This window comes from Oncorhynchus clarkii, chromosome 12 (genome assembly GCF_045791955.1).
Source record: "Oncorhynchus clarkii lewisi isolate Uvic-CL-2024 chromosome 12, UVic_Ocla_1.0, whole genome shotgun sequence".
NCBI lineage: Eukaryota > Metazoa > Chordata > Actinopteri > Salmoniformes > Salmonidae > Oncorhynchus > Oncorhynchus clarkii.
Window position 1 is genome coordinate 16,150,908 of NC_092158.1, and position 18,310 is coordinate 16,169,217.

The following is an 18,310-nucleotide window of genomic DNA, read 5'->3' on the forward strand; positions in this document are numbered from 1 at the left end:
ACCCAAACCGGCTACGCGCGTGTGCCATCATGCCCCTACACCAAATGCAATCACGACACGCAGGGTAAAATATCAAAACAAACTCTGAACCAATTACATTAATTTGGGGACAGATCGAAAAGCATTAAACATGTATGGCAATTTAGCTAGTTAGCTTGCACTTGCTAGCTAATTTTTCCTATTTAGCTAGCTTGCTGTTGCTCTTTCTATCCATCTCTTTATGTCTTTCTATCCATCTCTCTCTCTTTCTATCCATCTCTCTCCCTCTCTCTGTCTTTCTATCCTACCTATTCATCTCTCCCCACCTCCCTCTCTCTATCCCTGTCTCTCTATTCCTGTTTCTCTCTCTGGCTATCTCTCTCTCTCTTTATTGTTTTTGTTATTTTATTAAAATTGTAAAACAGTTATGGAGTTTGATGCTATGATAGAATAAAACTGATTATGGATCAACAACATTGTAGTAAATCCCCAATACTAACCGAAATGCCAGTGAAATAAAGCAAACCGGTATTGACTAAAAATATTCCAAAACATGCATTCTGTTTGCAACAAGGCACTACAGTAAAACTACAAAAAATAAGACGAAGGGATTAACTTTTTGTCCAGAATACAAAGTGTTATGTTTGGGGCAAATCCAACACAACACATCACTGAGTACCACTTTTTGTATTTTCAAGCATGGTGATGGCTGCATCATGTTATAGGGTATGCTTGTCATCTGCAAGAACTGGGGAGGTTTTCAGGATAGAAAGAAACGGAATGGAGCTAAGCACAGGCAAAATCTTACAGGGAAAACCTGGTTCAGTCTGCTTTCCAATGGACACTGGGAGACAAATTCACCTTTCAGTAGGACAATAACCTAAAACACAAGGCCAAATCTACATCGGAGTTGCTTAACAAGAAGACATTGAATGTTCCTGAGTGGCCTAGTAACCGTTTTGACTTAAATCTGCTTGAAAATATATGGCGAGACTCTGAAAATGGCTGTCTAGCAATGATCAACAACCAACTTGATAGAGTTTGAAGAATTTAGAAAATAATCATGGGAAAATATTGCACAATCCAGGAGTGCAAAGCTCTTAGAGACTTACCCCAAAATACTCACAGCTGTAATTGCTGCCAAATGTGTTTATAACATGTATTGACTCAGGGGGGTGAATACTTATCCTAATCAAGATATGAGTGTTTTCTTTTTCATTCATTCAACCCCCAAATAATGCATTTGACTTCCACTTTTTTTGGGGGGGGCAAATGTTTATTTGTTTAGTTATTTTTGGATCGTACCTGTAGGCTGCCACTCAAATGAAAGACAAATCAATCAGTAAGAAATACAAACATAGTTGAATATAAACCGGAAACCCGTTGCCCCAACCCCACCCAGCCACCATGTCTCCACCCCCAACCTCCCATCCCATTCCACCTACCCCACCCAGCCACCATGTCTCCACCCCCAACCTCCCATCCCATTCCACATTCCCCACCCAGCCACCATGTTTCCATTCTTCCTCCCATCTCATTCGCCTAACCCCACCCAGCCACCATGTCTCAACCCCCAACCCCTCATCCCGTTCTCATAACCCCACCCAGCCACCACGTCTCAACCCCCAACCCCTCATCCCATTCTCCCAACCCCACCCAGCCACCATGTCTCAACCCCCAACCCCATATCCTGTTCCCCCAACCTACCCAACCACCATGTCTCAACCCCTCATCCCGTTCTCCCAACTCCACCCAGCCACCATGTCTCTGTCCTTCCTCCTATCTTGTTCTCCCAACTCCACCCAGCCACCATGTCTCCATCCTTCCTCCCATCCTGTTCCCCCAACCCCACCCAGCCACCATGTCTCAACCCCCAACCCCTCATCCCGTTCCCCCAACCCCACCCAGCCACCATGTCTCAACCCCCAAACCCTCATCCCGTTCTCCCAACCCCACCCAGCCACCATGTCTCAACCCCCAACCCCATATCCTGTTCCCCCAACCCCACCCAACCACCATGTCTCAACCCCTCATCCCGTTCTCCCAACTCCACCCAGCCACCATGTCTCTGTCCTTCCTCCTATCTTGTTCTCCCAACCCCACCCAGCCACCATGTCTCCATCCTTCCTCCCATCTTGTTCCCCCAACCCCACCCAACCACCATGTCTCAACCCCCAAACCCTCATCCCGTTCTCCCAACCCCACCCAGCCACCATGTCTCCATCCTTCCTCCTATCTTGTTCTCCCAACCCCACCCAGCCACCATGTCTCCATCCTTCCTCCCATCCTGTTCCCCCAGTCCCACCCAGCCACCATGTCTCCATCCAACCCTCCAGTTGTGGAAAAAGTACCCAGTTGTGGAAGTACCCAGTTGTGGAAAAAGTGTCCAATTATCATACTTGGGTATAAGTAAAGATATCTTAGAAAATTTGTAAAAGTGAAAGTCACCCAGCAGAATACTACATGAGTAAAAGTATTTGATTTTAAATATACTCAAGTAAATGTAATTGCTAAAACATACTTAAGTTGTCACATGTGCTCCCTCTCCTGCCTCTGAGTCACCAGGCTGCTCATTAGGGCGCACACCTGTCACCAGTGTTACGCGTATAATGACATTCACCTGGACTCCATCACCTCCTTGATTACCTGTCCTATATATGTCACTCCCTTTGGTTTCTTCCCCAGTCGTCATTGTTCCTGTATCTGTTTCATGCGCTGTTCGTGTTTTGTTCATGTATTTATTAAATGTATTCACTCCCTGAACTTGCTTCCGACTCTCAGCGTACATCCTTAGAGAATGACGACTCAACAAAGGGAAGCATCAGGAGTGTTTTTTTGGGGGGAGGTGATGTTGGGTCCGGGTGTTGGAGCCGTAGCTACCTGGGAGGCCTCAGCCAGTTTGTAGGCTCCCATGCCTCAGCGGGTTCAATAAGCTCCCATGCCTAAGGTGGATGAACAGGTTCCTGTGCCTCAATCAAGGCAACCGGGGAGGTCTCAGCCGGCTCATCAGGCTTTCACTCCTCAGCTGGTTCGTCAGGTTTCTGCGCCTCAGCAGAGGCTTACCGGTCCGATCATCCCTGTGGTTGGTGTCCTGTGGCTGGAGCCGAGTGCGCCGGGGAGGGGGTACTGTCACGTATGCTCTCTCACCGGCACTCTAGGTCGTCATGCTCCCGCGCCTCATGTGACCAGTCCGCTCCTGAGCCCCGGGATCGTCGTCCTGCGGCTAGGGTTGCACGTTTGGGGGGTACTGTCACATGTGCTCCCTCTCTGGCCTCTAGGTCACCAGGCTGCTCGTTAGGGCACACACCTGTCACCAGCGCATAATGACCCTCACCTGGACTCCATCTCCTCCTTGATTACCTATATGTCATTCCCTTTGGTTTCTTCCCCAGTCGTCATTGTTCCTGTATCTGTTTAATGTTAGTGCGCTGTTCGTGTTTTGTTTATTTATTAAATGCATTCACTCCCTGAACTTGCTTCCCGACTCTCATCGTACATCCTTACATAAGTATTGAAAGTCAAAGTATAAATCATTTCAAATTCCTTATATTAAACAAACCAGAGGCACCATTTTCTTGATTTTAAAATTTACTGATAGCAAGGGGTACACTCCAGCACTCAGACATAATTTACTAACAAACCATGTGTGTTTAGTGAGACCAAGTATTTTTACTTAAATACTTTACATCACTGCCCCCACCCCCCACTCCTGGAAACCATTTCCCACCCTTTCCTACCCCCCTAGCAACTAGGGTTGCTTGTCAGTCACCCACCACTGCCCCGCCCTCCTCCCGGCGACCAGACAAATCCCACCCCTACCCTATCGACCTGAAAGCAAAGAAAGATTAGCTTTAGCTGAGATCATTCTTTAGAGTCAAGTATATTTGTTCAGGCCTCAATTGTTCCTTGACTAACACCATTAATTCTCGCTGTCGATGATTCTAATGCTATAACTTCTAACAGTAACTGTATCCATGGCGAATGTTTTCTACCTTCACTCTTGTTTTTCTCAGTGGTGTGTTGTTCCAGTTCATCTCCATGCTGTTGGCATGCCTGACAACAGCTGTAACACTGGTTTGATGTTGAACTATGTTTGACCGAGGTTTCTGATTTACAAGGTTAGCCAACCTTGTTTTTTTGGAGATGAGCACAGAGGATGCATCTAAGCTACTGAATCCTTCTGGAGAAAAGAGTCGTATTAGATTTAAAAATAAATGCCTTTACACTTTTGCATAAAAGTCTATAGAATCATTCTATCATACACATAGCTATGTTGTTTATTGCAGGTTATCCCCGCTGTGCTTGGGTAATATTAGACCCAAGAGCGTGCTAGGATCAGCATGCACATCCACATCATTCCTACCCTCTGGAGTCGTAAACGACATACATGTACCAACATATTGGAGCTGCTTCGGGACTGATAGATACACACACTGTTACTGTGTGTCAGAGAGCAGTGATGCTTTTAGTGTCTGTGCATGGAGCAGCAGGCCTATAATCAAAACCTATCCATTTAGAGAGACTTCTCTGTCATTTATATGAGACTGCCAGCCTGCCTGCTAGCTACACCCTTAATTACAATATGAATGCCCTCTCCTGGTGTAACCCTCCATAATATTGAGGCTGAAGTTGTAGTAATATGACTGAGGTTCCAGAATGCTCCAATATCTACACCAGCACATCGCTTAGCCTGTTTGGGATAGGGGGCAGTATTTTCACGTCTGGATGAAAATTGTGCCCAAAGTAAACTACATGCTACGCAGGCCCAGATGCTAGGATATGCATATATATATATATATATATATATATATATATATATATATATATATATATATATATATATATATATATATGCATATTGGTAGATTTGGATAGAAAACACTCAAAAGTTTCTAAAACTGTTAAAATAATGTCTGTGAGTATAACAGAACTTATTTGGCAGGCGAAACCCCGAGGACAAATCATCCAGGGATGTTTTTTTTTTAGTTCACTGTATTTTCTATGTGGATCTAGATTTCTAAGGCACTTGCTTGCAGTTCCTATCATTTCCACTAGATGTCAACAGTCTTTAGAAATTGGTTGATATTTTTCCTTTGAGAAATGAAAAAGTAGCCCTTTCCTTTCTGGGTGTATAGCCAAGTATACTGTTTTGTTTGGGGCGCGCGACCTGAAGCTCGCTCCACATTCATTTTATTCGCTATTGAACGCAATGTATACCGTCTTAAATTTTATCCATTATTTACGTTTAAAAATACCTAAAGTTGGATTAGGAATGTTGTTTGAAATGTTTGGACAAAGATTACAGGTAACTTATTAGATAATGTGTAGTCATGTTGGGCGAGTTGGAACCAGTGTTTTTCTGAATCAAACGCGCCAAATAAATGGACATTTTGGGTATATAACGACGGAATTAATTGAACAAAAGGACCATTTGTGATGTTTATGGGACATATTGGAGAGTCAACAGAAGAAGATCTTCAAAGGTAAGGCATGAATTATTTCGTTATTTCTGAGTTTTGTGTCGCGCCTGGTTGGTTGAAATATGATTATCATGTGTTTGTTTGATGGGGTGCTGTCCTCAGATAATAGCATGGTTTGCTTTCGCGGTAAAGCCTTTTTGAAATCTGACACAGTGGCTGGATTAACAAGACGTTCAGCTTCATTTTGCTGTATTGCACTTGTAATTGTATGAAAGTTAAATATTTCTAATAATTTATTTTGAATTTCGCGCTCTGCAATTTCACCGGATGTTGTCGAAACGTTCCGCTAGCAGAACCCCTAGTCGTAATTCAAATGCACTCCCAATACATTGTTTAGTTCATTCTTGTGGATCATTCTTCATTCTAGAACTAGTAGAGATATTAGAACAGAGCCTGGGCCTCTCAGTCCGACCTGTCAATCAAACTGTCAGCCTCATGATGACAGAGCCTTTTAATTTATTATCTATCATTCTATTATTTATCAGTTCTAGTCACTTAGCAACTGAGCTGTGTTGTAGGGCAGAAAGACATGGCTTTCTCATACTGATAGATAGAACACACTCTAATCCCATGTAATAAAAATAAACACCTTGAGGTGTTATATAAGTATTGCAGATATAAAAATGTAAATAGATCTGGAAGGGCTTTGTGCAGGTGCCATGAATGCACATAGATGTAGCCCATTAACTGTCTACTATACACAGAACCCTTTTAGTACCCTTTTTTCTAAGGGTGTAAGGCTATTTTCTAAGTAATGTGTTACCAAAGGTTTTTACTTTGTTCTCCTCCAGCCAGTTGCTGTTCATTGGAAGATGACTACCAGTTAGAGAAATAAGAAGTAGATTGTTTCTCAGGTTGTCTTTCTGAGTGGAACCCCTCTGTCTTTGTCTGGTTGTTGTCCTGTCGCTGTCAGCCACTGTTCTAATCCTCAACCCCCTCATTTGCATAAATTAGCATGCACTAGAACACAACACCTGCACTGATGTGATTATTGCAAATTAGATAAGATTAACCAATTCAATTAACTTATTCTAATTCAATCACACAGACATAGCTCTAATCACGTTCCCCTGGACACCAAAATCCGTTCCGGTGTGTTCTGGGTTGTATTCATTAGGCACAAAACAAGAGAAAATACCTAATTTCTACCAGCGTGTTAAATGTGCAACCAGAGGGAAAAAATTCTAGACCACCTTTACTCCACACACAGAGACGTGTACAAAGCTCGCCCTCACCCACCATTTGGCAAATCTGACCATAACTCTATCCCCCTGATTCCTGCTTACAAGCAAAAACTAAAGCAGGAAGCACCAATGACTCAGTCAATAAAAAAGTGGTCAGATAAAGCAGATGCTAAACTACAGGACTGTGTTGCTATCACAGACTGGAATATGTTCCGGGATTCCTCTGATGGCATTGAGGAGTACACCACATCAGTCACTGGCTTCATGAGAGCATCAGCTGTTCCAGATGACTGTGTGATAACGCTTTTTGTAGCCGATGTGAGTAAGACCTTTAAACAGGTCAACATTTACAAGGCCGCAGGGCCAGACTGATTACCAGGACGTGTACTCCGAGCATGCGCTGACCAACTGGCAAGTCTTCACTGACATTTTCAACCTCTCCCTGTCCGAGTCTGTAATACCAAGATGTTTTAAGCAGATCACCATAGAACACTAAGGTAACCTGCCTAAATTACTACCGACCCTTAGCCCTCATGTCTATAGCCATGAAGTGCTTTGAAAGGCTGGTCATGGCTCACATCAACACCATTATCCCCAAAACACTAGACCCACTCCGCTCCAATTTGCATACCGCCCCAACAGATCCACAGATAAAACAATCTCCATTGCACTCCATACTGCCCTTTCACACCTGGACAAAAGGAACACCTATGTGAGAATGCCATTCATTGACTACAGCTCAGCATTCAACACCATAGTGCACTAAAAGCTCATCACTAAGCTAAGGACCATGAGACGAAATACCTACCTCTGCAACTATCCTGGACTTCCTGACAGGCGGTAAGGTGGTAAGGGTAGGTAACAACACATCCGCCATGCTGATCCTCAACACAGGAGCCCCTCAGGGGTGCGTGCTCAGTCCCCTCCTGTACTCCCTATTCACTCATGACTGCGTGGCCAGGCACGACTCCAACATCATCATTAAGATTGATAATTATACAACACATTTTCCAAAAAGTAGTAGCATTAGTCACGTAAACACAGAAATAAACAAATGGCACATTGGATTCCTAATTTTAAAAATAAGTGTTGCTTTTTTTACCGAGGAGGTAAGGCATGGTAGTGAGAGAGAGATGTTGTAGTCCTCTCTAGAGAGACACCGGGGATCAACTTTCTTTCTACACAACAGTGGTAGGCCTGATCGCCGACAACGACGAGACAGCCTATATGGAGGAGGTCAGAGACCTTGCCGTGTGGTGCCAGGACAACAACCTCTCCCTCAATGTGATCAAGACTAAGGATATGATTGTGGTATACAGGAAAAGGAGGAGTGAGCACACCCCCATTCTCATCGACGGGGCAGTAGTGGAGCAGGTTGAGAACTTCCAAGTTCCTTGGTGTCCATATCACCAACAAACTAACATGGTCCAAGCACCCCAAGACAGTTGTTAAGAGGGCACGACAAAACCTATTCCCCCTCAGGAGACTGAAAATATTTGGCATGGGTTCTCAGATTCTCAAAACGTTCTACAGCTGCACCATCAAGAGCATCCTGACTGATTGCATCAATATGGCAACTGTTCGGCCTCCGACCGCAAGGCACTAAAGTGGGTAGTACGTAAAACCCAGTACATCACCGGGGCCAAGCTTCCTGCCGTCCAAGACCTCTATACCAGGCAGTGTCAGAGGATGGCCCTAAAAATTGTCTAAGTCTCCAGCCACCCTAGTCATAGACTTGTTCTCTCTGCTACTGCACAGCAAGCGGTACCGGAGCCCCAAGTCTCGGTCCAAGATGCTTCTAAACAGCTTCTACCCCCAAGCCATAAGACTCCTGAACATCTAATCAAATGGCTACCCAGACTATTTGCATTCCCCCCCACCTCTCTTTTACGCTGCTGCTACTCTCTGTTTATTATCTATGCATAGTCAGTCACTTTAACAACTCTACCTACATGTACAGTGCCTTGCGAAAGTATTCGGCCCCCTTGAACTTTGCGGCCTTTTGCCACATTTCAGGCTTCAAACATAAAGATATAAAACTGTATTTTTTTGTGAAGAATCAACAACAAGTGGGACACAATCATGAAGTGGAACAACATTTATTGGATATTTCAAACTTTTTTAACAAATCAAAAACTGAAAAATTGGGCGTGCAAAATTATTCAGCCCCCTTAAGTTAATACTTTGTAGCGCCACCTTTTGCTGCGATTACAGCTGTAAGTCGCTTGGGGTATGTCTCTATCAGTTTTGCACATCGAGAGACTGACATTTTTCCCATTCCTCCTTGCAAAACAGCTTGAGCTCAGTGAGGTTGGATGGAGAGCATTTGTGAACAGTAGTTTTCAGTTCTTTCCACATATTCTCAATTGGATTCAGGTCTGGACTTTGACTTGGCCATTCTAACACTTGGATATGTTTATTTTTGAACCATTCCATTGTAGATTTTGCTTTATGATTCGGATCATTGTCTTGTTGGAAGACAAATCTCCGTCCCAGTCTCAGGTCTTTTGCAGACTCCATCAGGTTTTCTTCCAGAATGGTCCTGTATTTGGCTCCATCCATCTTCCCATCAATTTTAACCATCGTCCGTGTCCCTGCTGAAGAAAAGCAGGCCCAAACCATGATGCTGCCACCACCATGTTTGACAGTGGGGATGGTGTGTTCAGGGTGATGAGCTGTGTTGCTTTTACGCCAAACATAACGTTATGCATTGTTGCTAAAAAGTTCCATTTTGGTTTCATCTGACCAGAGCGCCTCCTTCCACATGTTTGGTGTGTCTCCCGGGTGGCTTGAGACAAACTTTAAACAACACTTTTTATGGATATCTTTAAGAAATGGCTTTCTTCTTGCCACTCTTCCATAAAGGCCAGATTTGTGCAATATACGACTGATTGTTGTCCTATGGACAGAGTCTCCCACCTCAGCTGTAGATCTCTGCAGTTCATCCAGAGTGATCATGGGCCTCTTGGCTGCATCTCTGATCAGTCTTCTCCTTGTATGAGCTGAAAGTTTAGAGGGACGGCCAGGTCTTGGTAGATTTGCAGTGGTCTGATACTCCTTCCATTTCAATATTATCGCTTGCACAGTGCTCCTTGGGATGTTTAAAGCTTGGGATATATTTTTGTGTCCAAATCCGGCTTTAAACTTCTTCACAACAGTATCTCGGACCTGCCTGGTGTGTTCCTTGTTCTTCATGATGCTCTCTGCGCTTTTAACGGACCTCTGAGACTATCACAGTGCAGGTGCATTTATACGGAGACTTGATTACACACAGGTGGATTGTATTTATCATCATTAGTAATTTAGGTCAACATTGGATCATTCAGAGATCCTCACTGAACTTCTGGAGAGAGTTTGCTGCACTGAAAGTAAAGGGGCTGAATAATTTTGCACGCCCAATTTTTCAGTTTTTGATTTGTTAAAAAAGTTTGAAATATCCAATAAATGTCGTTCCACTTCATGATTGTGTCCCACTTGTTGTTGATTCTTCACAAAAAAATACAGTTTTATATCTTTATGTTTGAAGCCTGAAATGTGGCAAAAGGTCGCAAAGTTCAAGGGGGCCGAATACTTTCGCAAGGCACTGTACATATATATATTACCTCAATTACCTCGACTAACCGGTGCCCCCTCTAATTGACTCTGTACCGGTATCCCCTGTATAGAGCCTTGCTATTGTTATTTTACTGATGCTCTTTAATAATTTGTTACTTTTATTTCTTTCTTTTTTTAGGTATTTTTCTTAAAACTGCATTGGTTTGGGCTTGTAAGTAAGCATTTCACTGTAAGGTTGTATTCGTCGCATGTGACAAATAACATTTGAATTGCTTTGAAACAGGGAGGGACTACTAGAACTTGTCCAATGAGAAACACTTGTTTTCTTTTTTCCATTAAAAACTTTTTGACACATTTTGCTATGATGAGCCCTAATGAACAAGGCCCTGGTGCCCATCTGTAGTGTGGTGGGGTGAGGATTAAGGTGGGAGGGAATGGCGAGGGTGCACCACACAGTATCTTTCAGTGACATACTTTAGTCTGAAATATGTTATCCTAGTCTAGCCTACCTCATTACGCTAACATTTATTCATCTCCATGCCCCAGAATGCCCCAGAATCCAAAGATTCAGTCCACAGACTCTTCCCCCCCTCCAACAATTTCCATCTTCAGCTAGTAGCAACATCACCAGAAATTCACATACAAATATATGGAATGCATATAAAACAGGACTTGAAGCTGTTTCTTCATGCAAGGGGTGCGGTGCTATTCATTTATAGTAGAAATGTAAGCAGTTTGGTAACGCGATATCAGCTACCATGCCCTACAGTCAAGCTAAAGCAGAAAACATTGAATAATAATATTTATTTCAGTTTCATTTTTAAAAGAGCTGAGTCCTTATGCTGTTTCGTGTGAACTGTGTGAACAAAGGCCCGTTTGTTTTCACGTTTGTTTTGAATGTTTGCTGCCGGTGTCTGATGCCGAACAGACTGTTGTTTATCACTGTGTTTTATCACCGTGTTAAGTTATTTAAAGAACAGAGGAAGAGAAACATTGTTGTCAATCTGTCTGTACAGATGGCTCCCAGGAGAAGCATGAGCTGCAATGACATTGTGAGCTCTGATACAATATCACAGTAAAGCAAGGCGTCACTGTGACAACACTGCAAATAAAGATTTGAAAATAGCAGTTAGCATTCACAACAAGCTCCACAACAATGATTTGAAAATTGCAGTTTGCATTCACAATGACCTCCACAACTATGATTTAAAAATAGCAGTTTGCATTCATGATCATAAGAAGCTCGACAACATCCCACAAATAGACACCACAGCGCAGTAGCTGCTGTAACCAGTGATAAACACATGAATATACTGTATGGAGACCTACACACTGTTTATGTTTATTGTCACATAGGGTCATTGTATGTGTCTTCAGAGCTTTTGTGGGCACCCGAGTGGCGCAGCGGTCTAAGGTACTGTATCACAGTGCCAGAGGTGTCACTACTGAACCTGGTTCGATCCCAGGCTGTATCACAATTGGTCGTGATAGGGAGTCCCATAGGTCGGCGCACAATTGGCCTGGTTAGGGTTTGGCCGTCATTGTAAATAAGAATGTGTTCTTAACTGACTTACCTAGAGTGTGCACAGCTGTCATCAAGGCAAAGGGTTGCTACTTTGAAGATTCTCAAATATATTTTGTTTAACACTTTTTTGGCTAAAATGTGATCCCCTGTGTGTTATTTCATAGTTTTGATGTCTTCACTATTATTCTACAATGTAGAAAATAGTAAAAATAAAGAAAAACCCTGGAATGAGTAGGTGTGTCCAAACATTTGACTGGTACTGTATATATGATATTTTAATGTCCATCATCAACGTGACATAAGGAAATTGTGCACAGTAAGCCAGGCAGTCTTGCAGGAATGTTCCCAAATCAGATGTTCATTGACGTGAGAGCCAGAGGTCCAACGAGTTACAAAATAGATCTTAATTCCAAAATACCAGTACAGTATAAGATAATGAATAAAAGCCAATAAAAAATAAGCTTCATGTGTTTGATTTTTGCCTCTGTGGCAACATGCTGTGACCTGTTTTAAATCCATGTTTTACTGATGCAGATTTGAATGACTCACACTCCTTTTTAACGAGACCATTTATTAAAGTTGGTTTCAATGCGGCTTCAGTATTATGCCAAAGTTAGCATGACTAAACGTCCCGTTCTGGAGCTGCCTGAGTCCTGTCCAATACACTGACTGCACACTACACTACATGCACACACACACACACACACACACACACACACACACACACGCACACTGCATAGACCTCTCAGCCATGACATTACATAACAAAGTGCATTTCTCCATTTCTTCCAGCCAATTACTGAATACTTCATATCTCCTGGACAGACTATGTAAACATAAAGGGTACGGTATATCTGTCATGAAACAACGGGATGTGTGAGAGCAGCAGCATTAGTTCCTGTGCTTGTGTTTTTCGTCACTGGTTATTTGGACAAATCACGATTTCACAGGTGTTAGCATCTTTCGAATTTTGGAAGGGGATGAGACATTTGGCACACAGACTTGCAAAGAGAAAGGGTGTATCGCTTCGTTGTAGTTCTGATCCTCATTTTACCTCTTCTCTTATGGACCCAGAACTTAATCAAGCATCCATTACGCAATACTTTAGTTCTGGGTTGACCGAGATTACTGAATACACATGCTCAAGATAGCTTGTTACAGTACATTCTGTATTTGTTAATGTACACATAGGCTACTAGTTACATATTGTATATTACGTATGATACTACTTAAGTAAACAAATAATCATTATGGCTGTCATTTTTGTATGTCATTTGAATGTCTTCTCTGTGTTTTTTGTTTGCAGTATTGGCTAGACCCCTCGAAAACCCTTTCAGAACACAAAGATTTAATAAAAAGTAAGTTTCTCTTCCTTTCTCTGCATTCAGTTGAGTTGAAAGGCTCTCAGCTGTTTGGATACAGAGAGTTTGCTGCTGCTGAAATCTCTCTCTCTCTTCCTCTCTGTCTCTTTCTTTCTCTCTCTCTCTCTCTTCCTCTCTGTCTCTCTCTCAGAAGGGCCTCCATACACACTCTATTTTGGGGTCAAGTTTTACGCTGAGAATCCCTGCAAGCTGAAAGAAGAAATAACAAGGTATATATTTTTGGTACATTACTAGATTTCTCCAGATAATATCATTGTGGCTGCTATGCTATATATCAGAGGTAGTCAACGCTGTTCCTGGAGTGCCGCAGGTACTGCAGGATTTTGTTCCAACTAGGCACTTCACCTGACCAACTGAGCTAATTGATCCGTTCAGGGCCTAAATTCAACACACCTGGTCTTCCAGGTCTGTTAAAAAATAACATGAAGTGTCTGCAGCACTCCAGGACCAGAGTTGCCTACCCCTGATAAACAGTATATCATTGACCAATTATCCAGTCACACATCAGTGTTATCATCTCCCTACTTTTTATTGAATTGGCCTTCACAGCCACACATACAGTATACAAGCTTACATGCAGACTACATGTTATGTTCTTATCTATGACAATATGAAATAGCTTGTACTGTGTTTTGTGTGCTATATGGATGTGTGTCTGTGTGTGTCTCTGGGTACTGTAGGTATCAGTTCTTCCTGCAGGTGAAGCAGGATGTACTACAGGGCAGAATCCCCTGTCCCCTTGACATCAGCGCCCAGCTGGCTGCTCTGGCCATACAGTGTGAGTACACACAGAGGCAGAAAGAGCGAGGCAGAAAGAGCGAGGCAGAGAGAGGCAGAGAGAGGGAGGCAGAGAGAGGGAGGCAGAGAGAGGAAGGCAGAGAGAGAGAGGCAGAGAGAGAGAGGCAGAGAGAGAGACAGAGAGAGAGGCAGAGAGAGAGAGGCAGAGAGAGAGAGGCAGAGAGAGAGAGAGAGAGGCAGAGAGAGAGAGAGAGAGAGGCAGAGAGAGAAAGGACGAGAGAGAGAGAGGCAGAGAGAGAGACACAGAGAGAGAGACACAGGGAGAGAGACGGCGAAAGAGAAGAGTGAGAGACAGACAGACAGACAGACAGACAGACAGACAGACAGACAGACAGACAGACAGACAGATATATATATATATATATATAAATAGTTAATAAAATAGAGATTAGTATTATGTGATGCCACTGTACCTTGTATTATGTGATCTCTCACACAGTCAAAATGTGTGTGTGTGTGTGTGTGTGTGTGTGTGTGTGTGTGTGTGTGTGTGTGTGTGTGTGTGTGTGTGTGTGTGTGTGTGTGTGTGTGTGTGTGTGTGTGTGTGTGTGTGTGTGTGTGTGTGTGTGTGCATGTGTGTATGCCTGTGCTCATGTGTCTTTCTTTCACTATTTCTCTCCAGCCGAGCTTGGCGACTACGACCCGTACAAACATGTGTCGGGGTACGTGTCAGAGTACCGCTTTGTCCCGGACCAGAAAGAGGAACTGGAGCACGCCATCGAGATGATCCACAAAACTGTAATGTAAGGAAGCCCTCTCCTCTCTTCTCTCTCCTCTGCTCTCCTCCTCTGCTCTCCCCTTCTTTCCTCTCTGCAACCTCTCTGCCAACCAGCCCAATCCCTAATCCCAGTCTAATCCCCTCATAACAGGTTCCCCTCTCTGTACTGTACTATACGTCAGATATAATCCAACTGTTGTACAACCCAGACACTTTAACACTGATACTGTACAGTGTTACAGTGTCTTAACAGTGTTACAGTATCTGGGTTGTTCAGTCAGTCTCTGGTGGTGTATTAATAACTTAGTCAGTCTCTGGTAGTGTATTAATAACTTAGTCAGTCTCTGGTGGTGTATTAATAACTTAGTTAGTCTCTGGTAGTGTATTAATAACTTAGTCAGTCTCTGGTGGTGTATTAATAACTTTGTCAGTCTCTGGTGGTGTATTAATAACTTAGTCAGTCTCTGGTAGTGTATTAATAGCTTAGTCAGTCTCTGGTAGTGTATTAATAACTTAGTCAGTCTCTGGTAGTGTATTCATAACTTAGTCAGTCTCTGGCGGTGTATTAATAACTTAGTCAGTCTCTGGTAGTGCATTAATAACTTAGTCAGTCTCTGGTGGTGTATTAATAACTTAGTCTGTCTCTGGTAGTGTATTCATAACTTAGTCAATCTCTGGTGGTGTATTAATAACTTAGTCAGTCTCTGGTGGTGTATTAATAACTTAGTCAGTCTCTGGTGGTGTATTAATAACTTAGTCTGTCTCTGGTAGTGTATTCATAACTTAGTCAATCTCTGGTGGTGTATTAATAACTTAGTCAGTCTCTGGTGGTGTATTAATAACTTAGTCAGTCTCTGGTGGTGTATTAATAACTTAGTCAATCTCTGGTGGTGTATTAATAACTTAGTCTCTGGTGGTGTATTAATAACTTAGTCAGTCTCTGGTGGTGTATTAATAACTTAGTCAGTCTCTGGTGGTGTATTAATAACTTAGTTAGTCTCTGGTAGTGTATTGATAACTTAGTTAGTCTCTGGTGGTGTATTAATAACTTAGTCAGTCTCTGGTAGTGTATTAATAACTTAGTTAGTCTCTGGTGGTGTATTAATAACTTAGTCAGTCTCCTGTGGTGTATTAATAACATAGTCAGTCTTTGGTGGTGTATTAATAACTTAGTCAGTCTCTGGTGGTGTATTAATAACTTAGTCAGTCTCTGGTGGTGTATTAATAACTTAGTCAGTCTCCGGTGGTGTATTAATAACTTAGTCAGTCTCTGGTAGTGTATTAATAACTTAGTCTCTGGTGGTGTATTAATAACTTAGTCAGTCTCTGGTGGTGTATTAATAACTTAGTCAGTCTCCGGTGGTGTATTAATAACCTAGTCAGTCTCTGGTAGTGTATTAATAACTCAGTCTCCGGTGGTGTATTAATAACTTAGTCAGTCTCCGGTGGTGTATTAATAACTTAGTCAGTCTCTGGTAGTGTATTAATAACTCAGTCTCTGGTGGTGTATTAATAACTTAGTCAGTCTCTGGTAGTGTATTAATAACTCAGTCTCTGGTGGTGTATTAATAACTTAGTCAGTCTCTGGTGGTGTATTAATAACTTAGTCTCTGGTGGTGTATTAATAACTTAGTCAGTCTCTGGTGGTGTATTAATAACTTAGTCAGTCTCCGGTGGTGTATTAATAACTTAGTCAGTCTCTGGTAGTGTATTAATAACTCAGTCTCCGGTGGTGTATTAATAACTTAGTCAGTCTCTGGTAGTGTATTAATAACTCAGTCTCTGGTGGTGTATTAATAACTTAGTCAGTCTCTGGTGGTGTATTAATAACTTAGTCAGTCTCTGGTAGTGTATTAATAACTCAGTCTCTGGTGGTGTATTAATAACGTAGTCAGTCTCTGGTGGTGTATTAATAACTTAGTCTCTGGTGGTGTATTAATAACTTAGTCTCTGGTGGTGTATTAATAACTTAGTCAGTCTCTGGTGGTGTATTAATAACTTAGTCTCTGGTGGTGTATTAATAACTTAGTCAGTCTCTGGTGGTGTATTAATAACTTAGTCAGTCTCTGGTGGTGTATTAATAACTTAGTCTCTGGTGGTGTATTAATAACTTAGTCAGTCTCTGGTGGTGTATTAATAACTTAGTCAGTCTCCGGTGGTGTATTAATAACTTAGTCAGTCTCTGGTAGTGTATTAATAACTCAGTCTCCGGTGGTGTATTAATAACTTAGTCAGTCTCTGGTAGTGTATTAATAACTCAGTCTCTGGTGGTGTATTAATAACTTAGTCAGTCTCTGGTGGTGTATTAATAACTTAGTCAGTCTCTGGTAGTGTATTAATAACTCAGTCTCTGGTGGTGTATTAATAACTTAGTCAGTCTCTGGTGGTGTATTAATAACTTAGTCTCTGGTGGTGTATTAATAACTTAGTCTCTGGTGGTGTATTAATAACTTAGTCAGTCTCTGGTGGTGTATTAATAACTTAGTCTCTGGTGGTGTATTAATAACTTAGTCAGTCTCTGGTGGTGTATTAATAACTTAGTCAGTCTCTGGTGGTGTATTAATAACTTAGTCAGTCTCTGGTGGTGTATTAATAACTTAGTCTCTGGTGGTGTATTAATAACTTAGTCAGTCTCTGGTGGTGTATTAATAACTTAGTCTCTGGTGGTGTATTAATAACTTAGTCAGTCTCTGGTGGTGTATTAATAACTTAGTCAGTCTCTGGTGGTGTATTAATAACTTAGTCTGTCTCTGGTGGTGTATTAATAACTTAGTCTGTCTCTGGTGTTTTTTTCTCTGGTTTTATCCTCTAAAAAACAAGACTGTTGACAAAGGCCTACTGTAATCGCTTTGATGTATTTACGATTTATTTGCTAAGGGATACGAGGTGGGAGACATCTGACCATTTCTCCACTATCGTTGAATTTCAATTTAAAGTGGTCCACTACGGTGGTAATCCCATGGTTCCTTGGCTGGATGGGATATCAGTTCCCGGGAATACCATTGGGAATTCTAAACTGTGGGATGTTTTATGTAATAATAAGAATTCCTGGCTCTGTTCCCTACTCTTTGAAATAGGAACTAAGAGCCCTACAGTCCTGACAAGCACTGTCTCACTCACCTACCTGGCATGCTGAAGTGGCTCGGAGGAAGTATGTTTCTATGTGGATGTGTGGTGTGTTTCACTCCTCTCCTGCTGTAGGGGTATAGGGATGACCGACAGAGCTGTAGGGGTATAGGAATGACCGACAGAGCTGTAGGGGTATAGGGATGACCGACAGAGCTGTAGGGGTATAGGAATGACTGACAGAGCTGTAGGGGTATAGGGATGACCGACAGAGCTGTAGGGGTATAGGAATGACCGACAGAGCTGTAGGGGATAGGGATGACCAACAGAGCTGTAGGGGATAGGGATGACCAACAGAGCTGTAGGGATATAGGGATGACCAACAGAGCTGTAGGGTATAGGGATGACCAACAGAGCTGTAGGGGTAGAGCGATGACAGACAGAGCTGTAGGGGTATAGGGATGACCAACAGAGCTGTAGGGGTATAGGGATGACCGAAAGCTGTAGGGGTATAGATTGACCAACAGAGCTGTAGGGGGAGAGGGATGACCGACAGAGCTGTAGGGGTATAGGGATGACCACCAGAGCTGTAGGGGTATAGGGATGACCGACAGAGCTGTATG

At 42.5% G+C, this 18,310-nt stretch overlaps 1 protein-coding gene across 1 annotated transcript in view; it reads left to right on the plus strand.

The window, feature by feature from the left end:
• LOC139422777 (band 4.1-like protein 4) overlaps nucleotides 1-18,310 on the plus strand; it is a 92,023-nt gene that overhangs the window by 33,046 nt on the left and 40,667 nt on the right. Inside the window, exons 4-7 of the mRNA XM_071174114.1 lie at nucleotides 13,030-13,081; nucleotides 13,236-13,314; nucleotides 13,786-13,883; nucleotides 14,526-14,646. Of these exons, the coding sequence (XP_071030215.1) occupies nucleotides 13,030-13,081; nucleotides 13,236-13,314; nucleotides 13,786-13,883; nucleotides 14,526-14,646 (350 nt within the window). The remainder of the gene's footprint in view (nucleotides 1-13,029; nucleotides 13,082-13,235; nucleotides 13,315-13,785; nucleotides 13,884-14,525; nucleotides 14,647-18,310) is intronic.